This window comes from Elephas maximus, chromosome 14 (assembly GCF_024166365.1).
Source record: "Elephas maximus indicus isolate mEleMax1 chromosome 14, mEleMax1 primary haplotype, whole genome shotgun sequence".
NCBI classification, from domain to species: domain Eukaryota; kingdom Metazoa; phylum Chordata; class Mammalia; order Proboscidea; family Elephantidae; genus Elephas; species Elephas maximus.
Window position 1 is genome coordinate 66,255,626 of NC_064832.1, and position 26,948 is coordinate 66,282,573.

The following is a 26,948-nucleotide window of genomic DNA, read 5'->3' on the forward strand; positions in this document are numbered from 1 at the left end:
TGTTTTCAAACAAGAAAAGGGGAGCATAATCTTTAATTGTGGTACTCAACCAAGCAGGACAACAAACAGCAGAAAGATGACCTCAGCGCCGTAAACGTAACTAAGACATCTAAAATGCTGGGGTGTTTCTTACCATCCCTTTAGTAAGCATGAAAATTGGTAACGTGAGTCCTCAGTGAAGTTATTGTTGGGAAGTCCTTTTATTCATTATTGCTTTTCTCCTCAAGAGGCACATTATTTCCATCTCTGCTTTGTCTGATTTTTCATGTTCACTGACTTTGCCTGGGCCGCCCCACCTCTTACCTTGGTGCCAGTGTGTCTAAGAAAGTTTTCCCCCCACCTGATTCCTTGTAATTGAATACTAGGGGCTGGGAGAGATGAGGCCTAGGTGACAGAACGCTGCAATTTGAAGTGGGGCAGTAGTTTTTTAGTCAGGCTCTTCCTATTCAACTACGCACACCTCTGTGCCAGACCATGCCAGGGTATACACTGGGACTCGAGTTCCACTGAAATGTCGTTGCCCCTCCGGTTGAACAGATGAACAAAACAGAATAAAAACAGAACAGAAACAATCAACAACAAACAAATGACAGGTTCAATGTTGGTTTTCTTCAGGGCATGGCATAATGACAAGTTGCGGGTGATATCTAATTGCCGTCATCGCTATTGCAGAGGGCTGCTGGAGTGCCCCTTTCTTTGCAGGTAATGGAACCTCTCCAACAGCTTCTTCTTTTCTACTTTCAGGCTGCTTGCTGGTAACAGATTGGATGTGTGTTCTAGCTCACTCAGACAGTAACTAAAATTTTTGTAAAAAGGGGTGAAGGGGTGGGAGGGTGGGAGAAGAATCCAAATTGATAAAGGTCTTGCTCTAGCCATCAATTTGTGGTAGTTGACCTTTAACATATTAATAATAAAATGTCTGACAGCTCAGAAAATGTACAGGCTACAAACATCTTTAAATGGCAGAGTACACAGCATGGAAAACAATGCCTGTCTCCTCAGCATTTATGCCACTGATCTCCCAGGCCAGCGTGAAGACGTTTCTCGGGTAGTCATGATGGGGGTTACCTTCGGACCAAAAGAAGTGTTACTTCTTTTTCCTGCTCTGATTTCAGACATCGTGGGATGGTGATGCCCTTTTGTGTTAACACTGTGAAGGGGATCCAGCCCTGCTGAATCAGGTGCCGCTAAGAGATCCAGCTCTTACGCTCAGCTGGACAGGTAGCCTTCCTCACACCAGCATATGCCTGCGGCGGTGAAGTGCCAAATGATCTGACCGGGAAAAGCTGCGATCGCAGTCCGCACACTTGAATGGCTTCACTCCCGTGTGTTTGCGGTAATGCCTTGTCAGTTCATCCGAACGCGCAAACTTCCAGGTGCAGCCTTCCCACGTACACTTGTAAGGTTTCTCTCCTAGAAGAAACAAAGGGACATGACTTTGGTGCTCCAGAACTTTGCATCATAACCGAGCCAGTGCTAAAGTCTGGGTGTTTGTTCTCAACTTATTTTCTATTTGGTGATCCTTTGTCAGGAAACCTCACTATCTCACAGGGGTGGGGAATTCAATCACAGCTCCCTGACTGTGCCCTCTGGCAAGGGAATTAGCACTTGCATCCTTAAGGTATGGGTTTAACCTCTTTGCAGTCAAAATTTCTCAAGGCATGGATTGATTGCTGAGTATAAACACTTACCACTGGATACTAAAAAGGTAATTTTACTTTTGGCTCTAAGGCTCTGAGTCACAGAGAACTGTAATGGCTAATTAGCCCCCGCCCCCAGCAAACATGCACCACCTGGAGGGCCTAACAACATTTTAAGACAACATCCGCATATCTGTTACTGAGGATACACACAGAATTTCATTCAAAGGTAAAGCACTCTCCACCCCCTAAAATTAACTATTAAAACAAAACTCACTGCTGTCGAGTCGATTGCAACTCATAGCGACCCTATAGGACAGAGTAAAACTGCCCCATAGAGTTTCCAAGGAGCGCCTGGTGGATATGAACTGCTGACCCTTTGGTTAGCAGCCATAGCACTTCACTACGCCACCAGGGTTTCCCAAAATTAACTATTAAGTACATAAGAATTTCATTCGCTTGTCCAGTGAGAAAGAATCCTGGGTATCTTAATAGTGTGAAATTTAAATAATTTTTCTTCAGTGACTTAAGAATTAGGGCGAGCCCTGAGGAACCATCAAGTGGGTCCCAGAGTTGAAACACATGGTATAAAGCAGTCTGAAAAAAAAAAAAAATGAATCATGTAATTTGACCAGGTTCCTCTGTCAACTTGTAAGGACAGTAAAATATGCACAGGCTTTGCTGGGAAAAGACACACTATCCACTGTCCAAATGAGCTCCCGGGAGGAACAGGACAATAGCTGACCCAGGTGCGCTGTTTTCCTGGCTCTTGTTCAGAATGGAAGCTCTGTCCCCACGCAACCCCACAAAACCTATTCTCTCCTTCTGTCCCTTCCACCCAATAGCCAACAATGTGCTTCTTGGGCACACAGAGTCTCTTGTGAAAAGGGCCTAAGACAGGGAAAGGAGCTATTTACTGATCCCTATTTTTTTATATATACAGCTACAAAGTATTATTAACCCCATTTTACAGATGAGAAAACTGAGGTGCAAAGTAGTAAAGTAACTGGCCCAAGAACAGAAAAAATTGCATTTGGCTCTAAATCCAGCCACTTCCACTATGCTACAGTGGAATGGCTAATTCTTTCCTCATATAAATTTCAGTTTATATGTACCACTTTCTTAGGAACTTCCATATTGCTTACTTCACATTTCTATTATATCACCTATCAAAATACATCATAAAGATTTGTTTAGATGACTTTTCCCCTACAAGTTTCTGAATAATTGGAGGCAGGGACCATGCCTCTACTCAGTTCAGTATCCCTGGAGCCTAGAACAGGTGTCAGGCAAATGCTTGAACAAATTAATAAGACTCCATATCACACACATGCACAAAGGAATGCATGCACACCAAACTACTCAGCCCTGTAAATCAGATGTACAAGTAATGCCTACATGGGAAAACTAAACTGAATTGGACCCAGGCATTTTTCATTCAACTGGTAAATCAACGCTATATATAAGGGTCATTTTAGGATCAAGTTGTCCATTCATTCAGGAGTGAACAGTACAAGCCAGTGAAATCTGAAATACTGATGCACTAACTGTGGCCCACAGAAAGCCCCAGGTTACTCTGAAATGGCTCTTTTCAAATAGGAGCCTATTGACTGGACTGACCCCAAACCTTAACTTCTGACTCATTCTGCATGTCCTATGGAGACAAAATTTGCATTTGGGGGTACCAACCGAACAGAATTTGACAGAAATTTAAAAAATAAAAATCAGTAAAACCTCCTAGTTATCCCCTGTGTTACTATGGAACCAGCTACAGAGAGTTTGAGGCTTACAAATAAGAAACATGTTCTTAATTGAGAAGAAGCATTTCTCACTTGCTGATGGAAGGCTGTGTGTTTCTCTCGGTTAGAAAGACTCATACACTAGGCACGCCTGCTACCTTCAGGTGAGAAAAGCTGCGGATCCTCACCTTGCCATTTCTTTTTCTTTGAAACGAATTAAAAAATTGTATTTACTTAAAAGCATTCAGAATATCAACAGAATAGTTCACTTTCCCCTCCCCCTCCTTTTTTTTTTCTTTTTTTGCAAATACAGAGTGGTATTCAGTTAACAGAACAACTGTTTTGTATAAGCTGCATCAAAGACAACTGAAGATGAAAAAATGACCATCCTCATAGATAACTCACTTGTGCTATGGACCAATAAGAACCTGCTTTACATTTCCACGCCAATTTACAACCCTCGCACTGTGCTGGGCTTGACCTTGCCATTGCGATGGAGTGAGATAAAGGGGCTCCATCACTGAAGCGGGTCTGGAAGGTCAGCGGGACAAGGGGAGGGAGACAGAGAGCTCCAATATCAGGGCAAGAAGGGTGCTGGAGACTGGAACGTTTCAAAGTATATTGTCTCAAGCGTTTTCTAGATTTCTTTGTACACCCAATTTAGGCATTTAAAATGATCTAATTTCTCCTTCAAAATCATAATGGTCTAGTTTTCCTGGTTAAAAATAGTATTTATGCCCCTTTCTACTTGAAAACCTATCCAAAGGGTGGCGACCTACAGCCTGCAGGCAAATGCAGCCTGAGGCGGGTTTCTGAGCAGAACCCTGCTAAGAATGGTTTTTACATTTTTAACTGGTTGAAAAAAAAATCAAAAGAAGAGTAATATTTTGTGACATATGAAAATTACCTTAAATTCACATTTCAGCGTCCATAAATAAAGTTTTATTGGAACATAGTCTTGTTCATTAATTACTGTGTCTATGGATGCTTTCTGTAAAGCCAGAGTTGAGTAGCTGCAGCAAAGACCATGTGGTCCACAAAGTAAAATATATTTACTATATGGCCCATTACAGAAAAAGTATGCTGGCCCTGGATATATACATACCTTGCTTTTTGTAGGCTTCCTGAATATGTTAACTTATTGGATTGGGGTATATTTTAAACATTCTTAGTTGAGGCAATATTTTGGCTACAGTTATAGTCACTTATTCTCAACTGAGAATTCTCAAATAAAACATTAACTGTCCTCTCAGTAATAAGCATGCGTGGTATTTCATGTCAAACAGTTTTATATTGAAAGTTCTGGGCAACAAGATATGCATGACTGTGTTAAAGGGCTCACTCAATTCTACCAGGCTTTATTTTTTTTATTTTGGTGAAAGTATACACAGCCAAAGATACATCATTTCAATAATTTCTACAAATATAACTCAGTGACATTGGTTACTTTCTTCAAGCTGCGCTACCTACCTTTCTTGCTATCCTCCTCCACGTTATTTCACCACTACTATCTTAAACTCAGGAACACTGGAGGCATAGTGGTTAAGTGCCATGGCTGCTAACCAAAAGGTTGGCAGTTCAAATCCACCAGGCGCTCCTTGGAAACTCCATGGGGCAGTTCTACTCTGTCCTATAGGATTGCTATGAGTTAGAATCGACTTGATGGCAATTTTTTATTATCTTAAACTCACTGCCCCCTAAGCTTCCCATCCAACCTTTCAAGTTGCTGTTGGCGATTTGACCTCACATAGATAATTCTTTTTTTTTAATTGTGTTTGAAGTGAAAGTTTACAATTCAAGTCAGTCTTTCATACAAAAACCTACACACACCTTGCTATGTAACCCTAGCTGCTCTCTCCCTAATGTGACAGCACACTCCTCCTCTCCACCTTGTATTCCTTGCATCCATTCAACCAGCTCCTGTTCCCCTTCACATAGATAATTCTTTAAAAAAGCACAATGCTCAAAGCAGACATACTTTACTAATTAAAATCTATTTTTTGGCTCAAAGAAGACTTCAGGGGATAGTTTTGTTTTAAAGTTTAAAGATATCTCAGGCAACAGTTTTGGGGGCTCATCTAGCCTCAAGGGCTTCAGAAAGGCTCTAAAGCACAACACTAAACCCACTGCTGTCAAGCTGATTCCGACTCATAGTGATCCCACAGGACAGACTACAACTGCACCATAGGGCTTCCAAGGCTGTAAATCTTTACAGCAGCAGACTGCCACATCTTTTTCCCATGAAGCAGCTGTGGGTTCGAACCACTGGCCTTTTGGTTTGCCATTGAGCACTTAACCACTGTACCACCAGGGCTCCCCACAGCAAGTCTCTACCAGGCTTTTAAAAGTATCTTAAAGATCTTTTCTGCTCATTAAAAAAAAAAGGTAAAATAATGAATAAGGTCTTTCCTATGAACATGAGAGTCAGGGGGAGAAAGGTTCAGAAATGTCTCTATCGTCCTCTACCTGATAACCAAAAGCAATTCTTTCACATAATGATGCTATCCCCCCGCCCGGTCCTTTAAATGCAGTTGTGTTCTGTCACTATGAACCATGATGACTTACTAACCTACAGTGTTTGTGAAACGAGAACACGCCATGGCAAGGATCGCAGGGTAGAAGCTTAGATGTCTGTAATCATTTCTAAGATGAATATTTTAAAGGGGGGAGGGCAGGGAAAGCAACAACTGGCAGCAAGAATTTGAGTCCGCCATGTGGGTCAGGAAAGCTTGGTGCAAAATTTGAAAAGCATTCTGTGAGGTGTAAGAAGAGCAATGAGCAACTGTAAAAGACAAGTGAAAAGACCTCACACGATGCAAGAGGCAAACACCTACTTCATGGATAAAACCAAAGTTTAACAATATATAGGTTAATAAGTCAGCAGGGGCTAAGTGACTGAGGAAAAGTATATAATAAGGAATGCAACCCTTTTTCATTGAGAGAAAGAAAGAAGGGAGTATATCAATCAAGAAATAGTAAATTTAATTACCCAAATGGTAAATGAGTTTTCCTTGAAATTCTCCTCACAAAAATGGAAACTTGGATTATAAAATAGGAGAAAATCTTACGCCTAATATTCCTTGCCCCCATTGCTTTAATAAAAACTACAGTTTGAGCATTCTCTCTCCATGTGTTCAAGGAAAAAAAAAGAAAAACAGGACCTTCACATCTCTTCAAAGCTAGAGGCTGAGCTATAGGAGCTGGGCGGCTACTCTGGCGGGGCAGAGAGCTGGCTTCTGTCCTTCCTTCAACAGAGGCCTAGGTTTCGATTATACCCGCCCAGTGCTTAGAAAAATCAACCGATAAATTCTCTCTTGGGGCTAATCATGTTTTAGAAATGCTTACAAATAAACAATTTTAGTAGCTATTGTGCTGTGTTTTTTAACTGCACATTATATTTTACGCTTGTGCTTTGAAAACAACAGAAACTAACTTCACAATGTGGGTAGAAAACAATTAAAATGATAAATAAGCTTATAAGAATATGTAGTAGCATATGTAAACAAGCATTGAAGGATATAATGAACAACAGGCACTTCTATCCTGCCTTTTTTCCTTTAACAATTTGCTAGAAAATAGAAAGCTAAATTTAATTTAAAGAAGTCAGTGGTAGGGGCTGAGTGGTAGGTGGATTTTCCAGGAAAATTTTCCTATGGAAAGAGTTGGCTTGGATAACAAAAGGAGTCAGACAGTTTACAGACTCTGGGCTACTAACACTGAGCTGCTCTGCATCATGCTGACCCATGGCAACAGTAAACGTGATTTCCATCCATTCTTTATGACAAGAGTTTTCCTTAAAATTCTGAAAAAGTGCTATTCAAAACTCTTTCCCCTAGAGATCTACTAAAAAATATAAACACAAAAGCCCACCTTTTTTTTGCTCCTTTGTCTAGTTCACAAGTATAGATTCTGGCAAAATGTTGGAAAATGTATGTAATATTTTTCAAGCTAGTCTGAAACTTTGACTCCACCATTAGGTCAGGTTTTTTTTTTTAATATGGATGTCATGAAACAGTGAAATTATAGAAAATGATATGGTTTATTTCTTTATCAGTAAGTCTCGTAAGTAAACTTTTTTTGGGGGGGATATTAAGTTGCTAAAATATAAGAAAAAAATCAAAGGGCAGTATTTGCAGGACTGATGACTCAATACCATATAGTATCTGCAGGTGGAATTTATTAACTTCTGGGTCTTCAGTCCTGAAGTGAAGTGTCTGTCTCATGACAAATCCTTAAACCATTTCTACATTTTGTATTTAAAAAAAAAAAAAAAAAGAATCTGGCCATTTTCAGCATAATCTGTATTCCTCCAGTTCTGTAAAAAACCTGGACTCATCTGCAAAACTCTCTGAAAAAGGAAGATCTTAAGCAAAACTACTAGCAAGAGCTTCTATTCTTTTTAAGGTGAAATAGCGTTCTATAGATTAAAAAATAGATTAAAGAGAGAACACAAAAAAGAAGGTTTGTTATTTTTCATTTTAAAAAATTATTTCTAATTCCATGTTTGGGGTTCATGTACACACAACTTTATATGTATATGTAACCAATCAGGATACACACACACACACACACACACACGTTACTGTTAGCTGCCATGCAATAGGTTCTGACTCAAGGTGACCCCGTGTGTGAGGTGTAGAACTGCTTCACAGGGTTTTCAAGGCTGTGACCTTTTGGAAGCAGATCACCAGGCCTGCCTTCCGAGGTGCCCCTGGGTGGGTTCTAACTGCCAACCTTTCAGCTGTTTGCACCATTCAGGACCCACTCACTCACTATTTATCCATCCATCCATCCACACACATACACAGGCCTTATTTAAATGGAATTCCAATGAAATATCCTGGGGAAATGAAAACTCACATCAGTGGTTTTTTTTTTTTTTTTTTTTTGCTGAAACAGTCAAGAAACAAACTGATTTATTATGAGAATACCTGTCCCTTTCAATTCTGGTTAAAGAAAAGGATTAAGTGTCACTATATGCATTTCCAAGAAGCCCTGGTGGTACAGTGGTTAAAGCACTTGGTTGCTAATGGAAAGGCAGTTTGAATCTACCAGCTTCTCCTCAGGAGAAAGATGTGGCAGTCTCGGAAATCCTATGAGGTGGTTCTACTCTAGTTCTTATAGGATCGCTATGAGTCTGGATTGACTTCACGGCAATGGGTGTATATGCACTTCCATGACATGTACCAAGCAGGAGGAATAACGAAGTCTAAAGAAAACACCAGTTATTGAATGAATTCTCAAAACCCACCAAACAAAAATAACTTTTGCAGGTACCTCCCATTTCACCAACTGAAATGCTGAAAGGTAAATGTGTACTGAGACAATGTCCAGGGCCATTTCATATTAAAATGACATGAGAGCAAGACACAGAAGAGGAATGTGCAGTTTGAAAGAGCGTGTCTTACATAAAACACCCATGTTCCCATCAGCTTCTCTATATTATTTTCCCAAGCAACTGAAAAGGACGCCTTTTGCAACAGGAAACACAGGCATTTTCTTTGGTTCAGAAGTGCGTTTCTAAAACGTGTCCCTGTTTAACTTTTATAAAGTTACAGGGCCTCAGACACTGACAAATGAGCTTCATTACATTCAAGACTCAACATATTTTCTGTGACAACCTGCTTTCATTGGAGGAATGGTATTTGCATATGAGGATAAAAACAAGAATCAAAATTCCTATCTTGCCTCTGGTTTCTGTTACATTAGTTCATAAAAGTTCACAGAATTTTAGACCTGGAAGGAAATTAGGCACTTACAAGAAGAGGAAACAGAAACCTAGAGACCAAGAAAAAGCTGGGATTACAAGGGCTTGTGACCAACCTGCCTTCCCTCTTCATGGTGTCAGGGTAGCATAAAATACCACAGGCTCTGAAATCAGGCAGAACGCATGCTGGAACGCAGGCTCAGTCACTGATTGGCAACTGGATCTCAGGCTAGAGAGTTAAGCTCTGTGAAACAAAGTTTCTTCATCTGTAAAATGTGAACAATGATTGCTACTTCTGCAATGCTGTTGTGAAGCTTAGAGTACCACATGTCACCTGCCCGGCCTAAGATAGGTACTCAGTAAAGACCGCTAATTTTATAGGTATAAATTTTAAGATTTTTCTGCTCTTTCTAAAAAAATACAAATGATATAAAGTTAAGAACAGATCCTTTATTCACTATTTTTAAGGAACAAGTTAAAGTTTTCAGGTAACTGGATGCCAATCCTGATCTTCCCAACATTTTAAGTATGAAACTACTATTATACGCCAAGCCTACCAATCTATCCTACAATATGCTTAATCCACTTGGTCATCAATTCAATCAAATAATCAATATGTGATTCTCTGCCCCACTGAATTGTACCGCCAAATTAATAACCTCTTTCATTATGTGTAAACAAGACCAAATGTGTCTGTTCTTTCTTCCGCATGCAACTCTATAGGAGATATATTTGATAAAAATAATATTTGTAAAGCATATAACACGTACTTTATGGATATTAACTCATTAAATTCTCACAACTTCTTCAGACGGAGTTTCAATAACTAATCTCACTTTACCCACAGTCATTCAGTCACTACACGGTAGATGTGGGATTTGAGCCTTGGTTATTTTTTTGTTTTGTTTTGTTTTGACACCAAAGGTCATGTTCTTTACCATTACTCTATACTGCCTCTCAACATTTTAAATTACTAATAAACCAGGATATCTGGTCAGAACCGGACAAGCTGACTGGGAATGTGAAACAAATTACTAATTATAGACAATGTGTTAATTAATAGAGGTTAGCCAGGCTCATCTAGAAATCAACTATAAATGAATTAAAATATCCTAATTTTTTTTTAATGTAATAAAAATGCACTTTACTGACTGTAAAAGCTCAAGGTGTGAAGCAGTGTTTTATTTGGCTGTTCTGAGTTTATATTTCCATGTAGTGACATCATTTGTTCTCCTATGTTTCTGGTTATTTTTTCTCAGTTTCTTTTGCAGAGTCCTCTTCCTTTACCTGTTGCTTAAATGTTTACCAAGATTTTGACTTTGACTTCTTCTCATCTGCATATGCTTCCCTTGGCTCTCATGGTTTCCACAACAACTTATAAGGGAAAGGTTCCTAAGTGTCTACCTCAGTCTCTCTCCTAAGCAACACAGAGGGATACAGGACATTTCCACTGGGCAGTCCCCAGGCAACTGCAACACAACTAGGCCTTTATTCACCATCTGTTGTTGTTGTTAGCAGCTGTCAATTCAGCCCTCAACTCATGTCTATCACCACCTAAATAATCCATGTCCCTCTCCTGTTTTACTATCTGGGGAAAGGCAACCCCTTCTATCCAGGTACCAAGTCATACATCTCCCCAGTTGGAAAGATTTCTTGAACTTCCCTAACTGTTCTCTAACTGCCCCATACCATCATTATCAGAATGTGAGTCCTGCATTCCAAAATCTCTATCCAGCATCCTCTTAATCATGGTCTACCTTTCGTTATAGGTTCTTGCCACTTTTCACCAGGACCAACTTCTAATGGCTTTGTATTCTTGTCTTATGTCCTACTCCCTCCAATTTATTGTCCACGCTGTATTCAAAGGAGAACTTGCTGAAAGACAATCTGATCATGACACTCCTCAGGTTAACATCTTTCAGCGGTTTCCAGTTTCTTTTAGGATAAAAGCTAACTCATTATTTCATCAAATAGGGTCTGGGTGACCAGGTCTCCGCTGATTTTAGCTTCATCTCTTGCTTTGCCCTTAGAGGCAACCCAGCCTTCAGTCATATGGGAATGTTGGCCATTCCCTGCTAGTGTATGCCTCTGTGATATTCCCTTGTCCTGGAATTCCTTTTCCTCCCAAGTACTATTTGATCTTTTAGATTTAGTCCCAGCATTTCTTCCCTTGGAGTACTTTCCTGGTATTCCCCAAATTGAATTAAGCACTTGCTCCTTCCTATAGCACCCTGGGCATGTCTGTATTATAACTCTCATCACGCCCCACTATAATTGAAGGTTTCCCTGTCTGTCTGCTGCAGTACATAGTATGGTCTTAAACTTTCTCCATTATTGCACCCCCAGAGCCTAACACAGTACTCTGTGCTAATAAATATTTGTTGATTAAATGAGTGAAATCACTTTAACTCAAATACTATTCTTTTTAAAATATAACATGTAAGAATCAACCTAAGAATAATTTATTTTGTGAGAATAAGAGTCTATTACTTTCATATCCATTCTATGTTTTTCTTCAATGAATCAGAATATGTATGTTTGAAACTAAATATAAATCTGGGAGGTTTCTTTTAAAACTAATGCCATTTAAAGGTCTAGTCTGAAGGCAAATATCTCACTTGAAAACTTTAAATTTAATAGCATGATATGTGATTGAGGTTTTATTTTGTTGCTGAAATGAGTATTATTTTAATCTTTAAAACAATATACTTACTTTATAATTTTTATTCTTTGTTATGAAGATTTTTTATTGAATTATTTTAAGCATTATAAACATTCTTTTTATATATTCTGTAATGGTGGATATAGAGCTCTGGTGGCACAGTGGTTAAGAACTATGGCTACTAACCAAAAGGTCAGCAGTTCGAATATACCAGCCACTCCCTGGAAACCCTATGGGGCAGTTCTACTTTGTCCTATAGGGTTGCTATGAGTCGAACTCTACTTGATGGTAATGGGTAATGGTGAAGGTATTTTCTACTAAAAATCAGCTCATTATCTTTAATAATTCCATTAAAATCACAAATTTTATATAAGTACCAGTTAATTTTACATTCAGGATAGGCTAACAATCCCAAATCTAGTTGCTTTTAACATTATGTTCTACCTAAGAATAACTATTATTACCCCTTACAACACAGCATTGGTGGGCGTATAGTTAAAGCCCAAAGTACAACAAAATTCATAAAGACAATGTTCTGCACCCTACTTTGGTGAGTAGCATCTGGGATCTCAAAAGCTTGTAAGCAACTATCTAAAATACAACTATTGGTCTCTTCCCATCTGGAGCAATGGAGAGTGAACAAAACCAAAGACTCAAGGGAGCAGTTAGTCCAAAGGACTAACGGGCCACATGAACCAGTGCCTACATGGCACTGAGACCAGAATAACTAGACAGTACCTGGCTATCACTACCGACCACTCTGACTGGGATCAAACAGAGGGTCCCAGACAGTGCAGGAGAAAAACATAGAACAAAAAATCAAAATCACCAAAAAGACCAGACTTATTGATCTGACAGAGACTAGAGGAACTCCCAAGACTATGACTGTAAGTCACCCTTCTGACCTGGAACTGAAGCCATTCCCATAGATCATCTTTTAGTCAAACAATAGACAGGCCCATAAAATAAACAGTAACACCTGAGAGGAATGTGTTCCTTAGAACAACCAATTATATGAGATCAAAAGGATATCATTTGTCCAACAGTGAAGATGACAAAGCAGGAAGGGGTACAAAATCAGGAGGAAAGGAAACAGGGAACCCAAGGCAGAAATGGGGAGAGTGCTGCCCCACTCTGGGAAAGGCAACCAATGTCATGAACACTTTATGTATGAGCTATCCAACGGGGAACTAATTTGCTCTGTGAACTTTCACCTAATGCATGATAAAGAATTAATAAAAGAAAGCCAAAAGCAAAGGAAGGAAAAAGGGGAATGCAGTCATTTTTAATTTTCAATATACGCTGATAATTTATGTGCTAACACAAATAGAATTAAGACACAAAACTCATTTGGTAATTCATCTATTTAACCGAGGTAACAATTGATAGGACTTAACAAGTCTTTATATTTTTGAATATCTGAAAAAAGATTAATTTATTTTTTAAAATAAATTAAATAAAGTAAAACTTTTAAACTTATATTTAATCAGCTATAGGATAGGAAACTCTGGTGGTGTAGTGGTTAAGACTTCAGTTGTTAACCAAAAGGTCAACAGTTCCAATCCACCAGGTACTTCCTGAAAACCCCATGGGACAGTTCTACTCTGTCCTACAGGGTCACTCACTATGAGTTGGTATCGACTGGACAGCAACAGGTTTTGTGTTTTTTTTTTGGTTGTATATACGATGGAGTCCTGGTGGTGCAGTGGTTAAGATCCCAGCTGTTAGCCAAAAGGTTAGCAGTTTGAATCCACCAGCTGCTCCTTGGAAACCCTATGGGGCAGTTCTCCTCTGCCGTATAGGGTCACTATGAATTTGGTTTTGGTATGCATAGAATGGGTACCTATGTTTCAAAAGAAAACCCAAGACCAGTTGCAGTTGAGTTGATTCTGACTCACAGTGACTCCATGTGTGTCAGAGTAGAACTGCACTGCATATGGTTTTCAATGGCTGAATTTCCAGACGTCGATCACCAGGCCTTTCTTCCAAGGTTTCCAAAACTTCCAAAACTCTCTAAGATAGGTTAAAATAACACACCCTTTCCCCATTAAAAAAATGAGTACAACACTTTCATAGCATCTTGGAACCAATCTAGATCTGTTTCCTTTTTGGCAGCAGCACTAAAATGTGCTTTTTCACATAGATCATTGATGCTTATGGCACTGCCCGGTCAGAATCCACGACCTCCTTCAGTGCTGCATGGCTTTCTGCCACGCTTTACATGGTGGGGATGTGCAGAGGTGGCTGCCTCCCTCACCAGGCTTAGAACTCCTTGCTGTCCTCATCTCTGTATTGCCCCAATCAGCTCTCAAAGAGATGTATGCTGAGAAAGCACTCAAAAACTATTTTTTTTCTAAATTTTATTTAGTTTTTTGTTGTTGTTGAGAATATACCAATCCAACAGTTTCTACATGTACAATTTAGTGACATTGGTTATAGTCTTTGAGTTGTGCAACCATTCTCACCCTCCTTTTCTGAGTTGTTCCTCCCTCATTAACATAAAGTCACTGCCTCCTAAGGTTTCTGTCTAATTTTTAGCGTTGCGGTGGTCAAAAAACTATTTAAATATTAATGCTCTGGCTTTCTAACAGAGAAAAATTTTACTAGACTGCAGAAAAAGCCCTGGTGGTGCAGTGGTTAAGGTGTTTGACTGCTAACCAAAAGGTCGGCAGTTCGAAACCACCAGCGGCTTCATGGGAGAAAGATGTGGCAGCCTGCTTCTGTAAAGATTTATAGCCTTGAAAACCCTATGGGGTTGCTATGAGTCGGAACTGACTCAACAGCAGTAGATTTTCTGGGGGAGAAAGCCCAGTTTAAATTACTGAAAAGCCTCAAAAATAGATCATTTAAAGTGGCTTGCTATCTTATTACTTCAAACTACCTTGGAAACCAACACTAAACAGGTAGGTATTGCTGGAGGGACCACACAGGCATGCAGCTCCAGTGAACACGGGAGCCTGGCAGGTTGTTAACAGACTTGAGACTGGGGTGATGTGATGACGATGGCCCAGACTCGGCAGACATCAGGGTTTGAATCTCAGTTCCAATGCTTCTCCACTACAACATCCTGGACAAGTGCTCTAATCTCGCTACTTGATTTAAATATGTAATTAAATACATAAAGCAGTAGCAGAGCTTAGCACCGTGCCTGAGACGTTTCAGGTTCCCAGTAAACATAGTTCTCTTCTACCTATGATCTCCATTTCTGTTAATAGCGTTTCCCCTTCATAGCCACACACGCTGGAAATCAGGGCAATCGTTAAAAGGTCTTCCCCTCACCTACCCTCATGCCCCATCAGATGTCAACCCACTGAGGTCGAGTCGATTCTGACTCATTGCAACCCAACAGGACAGAGTGGAACCTTTTGGTTAGTGGCCAAGCTCTTAACCACTGTGCCACCTGGGCTCCATGGTTAAGTGCTCTAACCAAAAGGTTGGTGCTTCAAACCCACCCAGTAGCTCTGAGGGAGAAAGACCTGATGATCTGCTCCTGTAAAGATTACAGCCAAAAAAACACTATTGGGCAGTGCTACTCTGTCACATGGGGTTGTTATGAGTTGGAATTGACTCAACGGCACTCAACAGCACCACCACCAAGTGTTCTAAGTCACGGAGGATGAAATTTCTACCTGTCTTAGGGAAGCGGTATGGTCAGAGGCCTGAACAGACAAGGAAACAATCAAGGTAAGTTTTGGAAAACAAACAGAAGTTTACTGACTAAAGGAAGAATTGATGCATCTGAATTATGGTGTGAGAGAAGAATATTGAATGTGCCATGAACTGCCAGGAGAATGAACAAATCTGTCTTGGAAGAAATACAGCCAGAATGCTCTTTAGAGCAAGGATGGCTAGACTTCATCTTAATTACTCTGAACATTTTTTTGTTATCAGGAGAGACCAGTCCCTGGAGAAGGACAACATTCTTGGTAAAGTAGAGGGTCAGTGAAAAAGAGAAAGACCCTCAAGGAGATGGACTGACACAGTGGCTGCAACAGCGGGCTCCAACATAGCAACAATGGTGAGGATGGCGCAGGCCTGGGCAGCATTTCACTGTGTTATACATAGGATTGCTATGAGTAGGTACTGAACAAGATGGCACCTAACATCACCATCAACAACATGTTTTATTAAATATTTTGAATGTACTTGTTAAAACAATGCTTATAGTATCATTTTATTAAAATGATGGCAAAAAGGGGCTTATTAAACGACAGTTAATTTTACCTCTAGTGCTACAATGGTTAAGTGCTCGCTACTAACTGAACGATTGGCAGTTTGAACCCACCCAGTGGCTCTGCGGGATAAAAGAACTCGCAATCTACTTCCATAAAGATTACAGCCTAGAAAATCCTATGGGGCAGTTCTACTTAGTCACATGTGGTCGCTATGAGTCAAAATTGACTCAATGGCACCTAACAACAACTTTACCCCACATTTCCTGAAAAACCAAACCAAAACCGAACTCAGGGCTGTTGAGGCGATTCTGACTCATGGGGACCCTATGGAAACACTGGTGGCGTAGTGGTTAAATGCTACGGCTGCTATCCAAAGGGTCGGCAGTTCAAATCCGCCAGGCGCTCCTTGGAAACTCTATGGGGCAGTTCTACTCTGTCCTATAGGGTCGGTATGAGTATGAGTCGGAACATTTCCTGAATTATATAAATTTTAAATTAGTAGAATCTGACGTAAAGAAATTATATAATTATGCTTCATTTTCACGAGTATGTACTAATTCATCCAAACTTTCTTGTTTTGAACCTACTTACTCACAAGAATAACAAACATCTATATCTGTATCTGGAGCCCTAGCAGCCCAGTGGTTAAGAGCTTGGCTGCTAAACAAAAGGTCAGTAGTTTGAATCCACCAGCTGCTCCTTAGAAACCCTATGGGGCAGTTCTACTCTTTCCTATAGTGTCGTTATGAGTTGGAATAGACCAGATGGCAATGGGTTTATATTTGTATATCTTTAGACACACCATTTCAATTGAACAAATAATTATTGAGTCCCTGTTACGTGTTAGTCACTGTTTGTACTGGGGATCTGAAGATGAGTGATGTCCCCTGTGGTAATTATGCAATGATTTGCTATGTTTATGTTCAAAGTTAAAAAAGAAACAGAAAGCCTGAGCCTCACAGAAGTTGAAGAGCATCTTAAGTTCACTCAAATGGTTACAGGGTAAAAACAGATTCAAACCTTTGTCTCCTGAATTCAAGTTTAGGATTATCTCCATTACATTTTCCTATTTCTCAGCAGTTACTAATATGTCTCATATTTGGAAACTGTCTGGCTAGAGCTTACCGGCAACTTTCTGGGAAAAGATTTTCTCCTGAAAGCAGTCAGTTTGCTTTTAAATTGCTAATAATCTTGACATCACTAAGCCTGAAGCTTTACCTAACTAATCTAGACAGGGGTTCTGAAAGGGAGGTTTACATGCCATGAGTTACTTAATTAGTGAATACAGATGTGAAATTAGGAACAGTAATGCCTCCTCTATCCGAAGGTCAGATCGAGCAATCTTAAGCACCTGTGAATATGAAAGAAAACCCAAATGCCACCAAGATGCATAGCTGTCACAACACCCATGATTTTACTTTGTAGGGACAGCGTTAAACCACTTGAGGATCTTATTCATTAAGGTAAAATGTCAAATTAAGAGGCAAGAAATACAGGTACAGCAGTGAGAAGTGGATCGGTGTGTGTGCGTGTGTACTTCAAATATATAGTCGTCTAATATTAATTATAGCACAATATTAATTTTAAAGGCTTTGTTCCTGAAGAAAAGGGTTAAATCATACACAGTTTTCTTAACTTGATAAAGGTAGGACAAGGCATATTTTGGAAACTTTTTTTAATCAAAAGTGGTTCTTTTCTTTAAAAGCACATATATGGCTTTACATGCAAAATTCAGATATGAATCATTTTTGGCAAAGCCAGATAGATAAGAAATGTGACTGCTGTAAATTTGCTAATTTTTTAAATCTACAGGTATATGAATTAAAATGAAAAATAGACAAGATTGGCTAAATGAGCCTCAAAGAATCATCAGAGGGCAGGTTATTAATTTGGAATATAGAATATTTCCAGATTCATTTGGAACTGTGAATTTAATTTTCTTTTTTTTTTTATTGTACTTTACCCCAAAGAACTCATTGCCATCAAGTCGATTCCGACTCAAAGAGACCCTACAGGACAGAGAAGAACTGCCCCGTGGAGTTTCCAAGGAGCACCTGGTAGACTGGAACTGCTGACCTTTTGGTTAGCAGCCATAGCACTTAACCACTGTGCCACCAGGGTTTCCACTGTACTTTAGATATCAAATATTTTTATGTGTTGCAATTTTTGAAAAATCTGGTTTTATCTTGCCTTTTTAAAAAATTTATCATTAAATTGTAATATTCTCCAGAACTGATAATCATATTCCATTTTTAAGTCACGCGGTACATACTACTAGAAGATTGTAGTTTTATCTGTTCTGGACCCTTTTCTTACATATAACAGCTAGTTCTGGTGCACCATCTAGTGGCTGCAGGAATTACTGATGTCTGAGTGTTAGAGATTTAGAGATTACTGTGGCATACCGTTTTAAAAACAATGAGAATTCCAAACACCAATACCGAATTCATAAAACTATCTTATTCTAAAATTAAAATTTAAATCTTTTATAAGCAATAGAATCCTTAAAATGACAGAAATTCATAGCTATGTATAGCACAGATTTAAATGACTATATTAATTTACATATTCATCTCAACACACACAATTTAGACCAGCAGTGAACATGAACAACGTAACTACTGACAATAATGTATACATGATTGCTGAGATGTATTTTTTCCTCCTTTTTAATGAAGAGTCTAAACATATTTATCACCAAAACAAAACAAAACAAAACAAAAAACCATTGCCTTTGACTCATAAAACCAAAAAACCAAACACATTGCTGTCAAGTCAATTCTGACTGATAGCAACCCCCCATAGGACAGAGCAGAACTGCCCCATGGAGTATCCAAGGAGCTCCTGGTGGATATGGACTGTGGACCTTCTGGTTAGCAGACTTAGCTCTTAACCACTATGCCACCGGGGTTTCATAAGGACCCTATAAATATCATAGTCAGGAATTAATTAATAAACACACTTTAAAATATTTGGTCAAATATTTATGTTATTATCTAAACTGCACATTCATGAAAATGCAGTTAATTATTTTTTATTTTAAAAAAGGCATTTTTACAGCATGGTTTTTTACTTTAAATTCTTAGCTCTTACCTAGAAAATGTTCTTTGTTCACATTCCTACAAATATGTTTAATTTACTGTATAAGTCCTCCATAAACATAAGACTTATCAATTACCAAAAAAGTACAAAGAGGTCAAGTATTAAATGGCAAATTTAACATGATTTTCTCAAAGAAAGTTTCTCATTGCTACGTGCTCATAACCCACAGCGTGCATGGTTCTCACAAGTCATCTGTTGTAATCCCAAACTCCACATTCATTATTATCGGTCACACACAAATAGCTTACTCAATGTGCCTGAAGCAAAGTAATGCTAAGAAGATATTTATTAAAAGCAATGCAAGCCGACTTGAATCCCTATAGAACTGGTGGTGTTCAGTTTTGCATGATATGTTATGAAATCTCATATATAATTACAAATCAGGTGCTAGCATGGACTTGCTTTGAACCAATTGTAGCAAATCAACTACATTTTATTCTTTCCTTTTTTTTTTAAATAGTGTCATCAGATTGACAGTTCAGGGGGCTCTGCCTTGTACAGAATAAGCATCTCTCTGCTGAATGAATGAATGGTATACTCAGGCAGGAATCTGACAAGGTCTTTTTTACGTAACTATGAGATGTGGCAGCCTGAGATGTGGCAGTCTGCTTCTGTAAAGGTGTATAGCCTTAGAAACCCTATGCGATAGTTCTACTATGAGTTGAAATCAACACAGTGGCAGTGGGTTTTATGAAATAGAGAATGGAGTCCCTGGGTGATGCAAATGGTTCAGTGCTTGAGTACTAACAAAAAAGTTGGCCATTCGAACCCACCCAGAGGCACCTCATAAGACAGGTGTAGTGATTTGCTTCTGAAAGGTCACAGCCTTGAAAGCCCTGCGGAGCAACAGTTCTACTCTGCACACATGGGGTTGCCATGAGCCAGGATCAACTCAACAACTAACAACAACATGGGAGAGAAATGTAAGCTGGATGTAGGACAATTAGGTGGATTCTCAGCTACTGGTTAAAGAAGTAAAACCAACCTCAGAAGAAGTCTCTAGGATCATGTCTCAGGGCTTTTTCCTTGAACCTGTCCTACTCCATACGTTCATCAATTACGTGGCAAAAATGGAGACGCTGAAGGGCAGAATTAAAATACTAAAAGCCAGGAGGCAGGGAGAGCTACCAAAGCGGATTCAATTAATTGGAATAATGAGTCCAAATCAGTAAGACAGATCTAGAATAATAATTTCTAGACTTGAACATATACATCCAACTCTCAGAATAATTCTCCTATGCAACACAAGATTATCCAGCTTGTGTTTAAACACTTTCGGCAATAAAGAATGCAATACTCTCAAACGGAAGCCATCATTTGAGGGGCAGCTCCAAGTAGGAATATAACATTACATGTTCCAATTTAAAAGAAATCAGTTATACATACATGGGATGGACAAAATCCTGTTGTCAGCAGCTCCTGCTTTAGATAACCTAACAGGGATACTTACCTTAATCTCTGCATGAATTAAGAGAAGTTCATTACCAAGATCTCTTCCCTCAAATTTTGGTATGAAAACTTTAAAAGACACAGCCCATAAATTGCAGAGTATATAGAAAGACATGGCTGAGAGAAGTGAGAATGTCTGAGTTGGAGAAATGAAGATGTCAGCAGCTCATGACAGCACTGAGAAGAACACCAGGACCAGCGAGTGAAAATTACAGAGAGGCCACTTTTAGCCAGTGTGATAATTAGGGCCAGCCCATTCGAACAGGATGTACGGAGCGCCAAACAATGCTGGGAGAGACAATCCAACCCCGTAAAGATGAAGACTCTGCCTTCACAGATTTCACCCAACTTGTCTTGCAGATAAGCTCTCTGTCACTTGAATTGAAATGTTTAAGAAGAGGTGAGAAAATCACTGCTGTGGGAACAATACTAAAGCAGGCATCACACTGGTAAAAAGGAGATGACAATGCAACTACCAGGTTGCTGCGAGGACCGAAGAAAAAAGAAAATACGCGCGCAGAAAAGTGCAGAGCACTGATGCATTCTCTGTGAGAGATGACACGCAAAGGGTCCCCCTAACTAGGAGAGAAACCAGCCTGTGACGTAGAAAGTCCATTTTGATCCTACAAGTCTGTGATTTCATCTCATTAATAAGTCAAACTAATTCATTCCACTTTAGCATTCAAAGGACCCCTGGAGGTGCAGTGGCTAAGCACTTGGCTGCTAACCAAAAGGCTGGCAGTTCAAATCCACCAGCCACTCTGCAGGAGAAAGATGTGGCAATCTGCTTCCATAAAGATTTACAGCCTTGGGAACCATATAGGGCAATTCTACGCTGTCTTATAGGGTCGCTATGAGTCAGAATCAACTCGACGGCAACGGGTTACATACTGATACAATGGAATGTGCTTATTCTACTTCCATGTCTTCTCTAAATTCCGTCTTTGCCTTAATGATAAAGAAGTTGATTAAAAAGCAGTCCTAAGAAACAGGTGGGAACCATAGTGGCGTAGTAGTTAAGAGCTATGGCTGCTAAACTAAAGGTCAGCAGTTCAAACCCACCAGGCGCTCCTTGGAAACTCGAAGGGGGAGTTCTACTCTGTCCTATATGGTCACTATGAGTTGGAATCAACTCAGTGGCGACAGTTTTTTTTTTTTTTTTGCTTTTTAAGAAACAGGTAAAAATCTTTTGTAAGGAAGCTCAAAACCGATGGAAAGGGGAAGAATCTGGAATTAAGCAGAAAAGAGAAAAGAATTGGGAGTAGGGAGGAAAAATGGAAGAGACGGTTTGAAAAGTGTGTCGAATTAACTATCTTAGAAATACTAGAAGTATAAAGTTTCGGAAGAATAAAAGTAAAACTCCAGATTCTATAATGCTTTTCTAACTTCATGCAAATCTCCTGGCCCATGATTTCACCACAAAAAATGATTCTTAACCTCATGGTTCAGAGTCATGAAATACTTTGGGAATACTCTGAAATAATGTGGGCTACTAAACGGGGATAAATGGCGATTTAAATTATTTTGTTACCTGAGCTGAGAAACAGTTTGCACAGTGTGGTCATTTTAACACATTTGAGAGGGTGATACTATTTACACAGCATATGAAAGTCTGTTATACTTGGAGTTTACAGTTTGAGGAAGGTGCTAAATCTTAGTTCCTGCCAAAGCCTTGTTCGTTCTTTGGTACACTGCTACCAGGGATGTGTGTGAATGAGTTTCCCTGTTCTATATGCTTCTTTGAGCTTCACACATTCCAGTCACTGGTCACTTTTCTTAGAAAACTTACTGTAGTTGTGGGGTACTCTTACCACCTTAGTCTCTTCCCTGTGCCTGGTGGTACCCAAAAGGATCCAGAAGCAATGAGATCCAGGTGATATTGGTTGAGAGATAGCCAAAGTCAGGGGACAGATGCAGGTGAGCAGGGGACTGAGTGAAGAATCACTAGGTCATTTCCTGGATGGATGGATGGATGGATGGATGGATGGGTGGATGGATGGGTGGGTGGGTGGATGGATGGGTGGGTGGGTGGATGGATGGGTGGGTGGGTGGATGGATGGGTGGGTGGGTGGATGGATGGGTGGGTGGGTGGATGGATGGGTGGGTGGGTGGATGGATGGGTGGGTGGGTGGATGGATGGGTGGGTGGGTGGATGGATGGGTGGGTGGGTGGATGGAAGGATGGGTGGATGGGTGGATGGGTAAATGGATGGATGGATGGATGGATGGATGGATGGATGGATGGATGGATGGATGGATGGATGGATGGATGGATGGATGGATGGATGGATGGATGGATGGATGGATGGATGGATGGGTGGGTACGTGGATGGATGGGTTGGTGGATGGGTGGGTGGGTAGATGGAAGGATGGGTGGATGGATGGATGCTGGGATGGTCAATGAATCACCTGTGGTCTTAATTTTCTTCTCTGTAAACTGTGAATGCTAAAAAACCCTCTCCCTATATAAAAAATGAATCAGTGCAAATCAAATGAAATTATGTGGAAATGTTTGTAAAACTGCCCAAAGTGCTATGTATTTGTACTTTTTTGTTGTTGTTTATTTGTTTGGTTATTTGGGGAAATGTTATAGAGGAGGGGAAAAAAAAAAAACATGATCTAGGGGTGGGGACGGTAAAACATTAAGACCCACTGCTGTTGAGTCAATTCCAACTCATAGCAGCCCCACACAACAGAGTAGAGCTGTCCCATAGGGTTTCTAAGGAGTGGCTGCTGTATTTGAACCGTCAACCTTTTGGTTAGCGGCCAAGCTCTTACCACTGCACCACCAGTTGCATAGGTTAACCTTAAGAGAGGAGAATAATTCGTTTCCACACTTTCATGATGTGCCACAAGGACATTTTTGAACCTGATAAATGATGTAATAACTAAGCGGTAACCCTGATTGTGATAAAATTAATCACCCCCTTCACACCAACAAAATAGAAGAAATATTTCATTAATTTCTAAAGCTCACTAAGACTTAGCCTTTTCTGATGGGGACAGAGAAGATACATTCTGCCCAGAAGAAATAAACTAAGCTCTAGATGTGTGTGATATGGGTGAGTACCAAATGCCACCATTGCAGAGCATGGCTCCAGAGTCAAGCACCAGTCTCCTTTTGGATTCTTACTGAGCGGCCGGTGAAAAGCCTTGCAGAGAGGTACCTGTATGTGTCCTCCGATGAGCCTTCAGATGAGAGCTTTTTGTGTACACTTTGTTGCATCCCTCAAAGTCACATCTGTGGATACGCCGTTTTCTGGAGTCTGGGGATTCAGACCGTCTCTGGCGTCTTGTGCTCTCAATACTAAATGGTGAAATTGAACTGAAGAAAGAAAAAAAAATAAATAAATGGAGTTCAGTGGTGAGAAACTAATCACTCTTCTTTGGTCCTAGTGGCAGGGGGACTTAATTTTCAAATAGACTCAAGGCCACCATGTCTGCATTTCCTGTGGCCACTTTCTCTGACATATCTCATTTCTCAATCTTGAAGGCAAGCCACATGGCTTATCATTTCTGGTGAAATACTCCAGGTGGAAAAAGATCAGTTAAAACAAAAACCCAAAAACCTAAATGAAAGCAGTGTGAGTTAAGTAAATCCCCATTATCAGAACAAATAATCTGGTGGGTGTTAGATTTATACCTCATAATTTTCAGCTTTTGAATACATTTACGGAGAACATTTTAGGAAGCCCTGCTATGGAAAAATAACAAAACAAATGCATTTAATAAATAACAGGCTGGTTTGAATTGCATGTGACAATATACAAAACAGTGTGAGATCACAATGTATTTTTCAAAACCAGTGAGATTAGGCTGAAAGAAATGACATCAGTACATTAATAATGTGACTCATGACAAGCTATTTCTATTCAGGAAATTGTACCTGACATTTAACTTTTCCAGTTGATGGTTTTTCATGGTGAGGAATAAAGTGTATTGTTTTCAAAGATTAGCTGTACCACCATTATTAAAAAAACAGTTTTAGCTACGAAATTTGGCCCTGACTTGTACGTTGTTTATTTTGAATGCTCTAGTAGAAAAACAGGATTAGTTGGTAATGTCAGGTAATTGATTAATATGTACTTCTTCAAACCTTAGTTTCTTTTGATTGAGACAGAAATATGACTCATCTTTCTTTTTTCCTTTTATTATCCATGTGGTTCTTTAAAACTATTGTGAAACATAATAAAAAACCCAATTATCTACATTCTCACTATGAAAATTTGCCACTGTTAATAATTTGACATATTTTCTTCTAGTTTTCCATGATTTAATGCTTTTAAAAATATTTAATTCATTTATTAATAAATCATCTCTTTTAGAAAAATTGAACATTACAAATAAATTCCCCCCTTGTCTTTACCAACACCTTGATCCTTTCTCCTCCTCTGAGTTTTCTTTAGATCCTTCCAAGTCTTTGAAAATGCTTATATGTATTTTTTCATATTCACAGGCATTCATAATAATGTTTCATATGTTTTTTAAAGCCACATAATATCACAGTATTTGCATCATTCTACAAATTGTTCTGTATTTTCCTTTATTTTAACTCAACATTAAGCATTTGAGATCTAGCCATGTTGACGCACACTGTTGTAGTTCATTCATTTGAAGTGCTGCATGCTGCATTTCATCAATTCAAATACGTAATTTTCTTTCACATTTTAACACCTCTTAAATCAGGACCCTTCCTACAATTGATGGCATGTCATAGTTTAAGTAGTATAATCTCTTTCTTTACTAGTGATACATAAAATAATGGTGCATATTACAATAAAGGACATTTTATCTTAAGTTCTGGGCTAGTAAATTTCTGTAAAGGGCTAGATAATAATTATTTATTTAGGTTTTGATAACCATACAGCCTCGCTTATAACTAATCAACTCTGCCACTGCAGTATTAAAGCAGCTATAGACAATATGTACACAAATGAGCATGGTTGTGTTCCAATAAAACTTTATTTACAAAAACAGGCAGTGGGCTGTATTTGGCCCATAGATTACAGTTTGCCAAAATAGCCCAATAAATACGCATTTCGGAGTTTTAAAATTTATTTCCCAAGTGACGAACCTTTAGATGATTTTCAGTATTTCCGATTACATTGCTCCAATGAACTTCTTTTCGAATGTTTTCTTCTTCATCTGCGTCTTTTAAGTTTTTAAGGTATTTTTACTCTTGTACAAATAACAAATTCAGCAACCAAAGCTTTATAAGTAGAGTTATTAAAAAAAAAAAGATTAAAGACATAAATGCTGTTTATCTATCTGTGTCATAATTGGTTTTACGCAAAATCTATGTTAGTAGAATCTATGGTATGGCTAAACGATTTTTTTCAGCCTTCTTATCAATTAATGTGGATTTGTGGTTTTCCACATACTTGCTGCAGGGCTGGGAACCTATTGTGAAAAGAGTCAAAACAGTGTGATTGGCCTTCCCATGTAAAAAAGTGTTTTAGCCACTCCTGACAAGGTATGTTCTGGCACAGGGGCGTGATTCCTGTGAATAAATAAGACTGTGTGTGATAATACAGCAAATTAATTCATTTCTTGCATTTCTAGCCATGAAAATAAATATGGGTCCTGGCACTTGAGACCTGAAAAATAGAAGCCATTGTTTTGTACAATGTTTGATATCTTCTAAAATGGAGAAAATGGTAAGGTATTTGTTTCCTTCTTCAGATTATAACTTGAGGTTCATAATAAGAATGCTTTGTTTTGTACAATTTCTACATATTAATATATAGAAGTCAAAATGTAACTGTGCATAAACACATACATACTGTTTTGCCCATAGTTGATTTTTAGCTATTTATCTTTCTGTATATTCCTGCATACGAAGAAAAGTGAAAAATAAACCTGAAGTCAAAACCAAGTAACTACTAAACCACCCTCAAGGGACCGATGAAATAATGCAGCTATACAATCCATCAACTACTTAAGTACATGGCAAGCATAGAAACACATGCAAAGGCTACAGAATAGTCTGAAATTCACAAAGAGTTCCAGATTTACATTAAAATGAAGACATGTTAGGTGGATGACCTTAATGCTTCAAAACCTTATATCCTGGTTTTCCCCACTCTACAGTGGATAATATTTTTGGATAACTATAAAGAACTGATCACCTGAAGGCACCTTGTTGTATGTGCAATAAATAGCTACACCCAGCAAAACTGCCTTCAAGTGATATTCAGTAGGTGAAATTTCTCCTTGCTTCCCATTTTTAAATGGCAGATGATGTCAAAGAACCCTTGGCCAGGATCTATCTTTCAGTACTACTTATTTGATATCTTTTTTGAAAGGCAGGGAAGTAAGTGCAGCTGGGGTAAATGGGGTCGAAAAGTGTAGAAGCTTAAAGAACACAGCAACAAGAGAGGACAACCCAATTTCAAGGAGGACTTCTGTTGTGCTGAGGTCCACGGCATGAGTCCATACTTGGCGGGCACTGCAGGGGATGGCTATCATGGGTTGG

The 26,948-nt window shown here is 39.1% G+C and overlaps 1 protein-coding gene across 4 annotated transcripts in view; it reads right to left on the reverse strand.

Moving 5' to 3' along the window:
* Nucleotides 1-837: 837 nt before the first annotated feature.
* The window catches only part of KLF12 (KLF transcription factor 12), a 493,194-nt gene continuing 467,083 nt past the window's right edge, over nucleotides 838-26,948 (reverse strand). For all 4 annotated transcript variants that reach the window (XM_049853071.1, XM_049853072.1, XM_049853074.1 and 1 more), the window contains 2 exons: nucleotides 23,641-23,798; nucleotides 838-1,413 (listed from right to left, as the gene is read on the reverse strand). In XM_049853071.1, coding sequence (XP_049709028.1) covers nucleotides 1,232-1,413; nucleotides 23,641-23,798 — 340 coding nt within the window. In that variant the 3' untranslated portion in view covers nucleotides 838-1,231. The remainder of the gene's footprint in view (nucleotides 1,414-23,640; nucleotides 23,799-26,948) is intronic.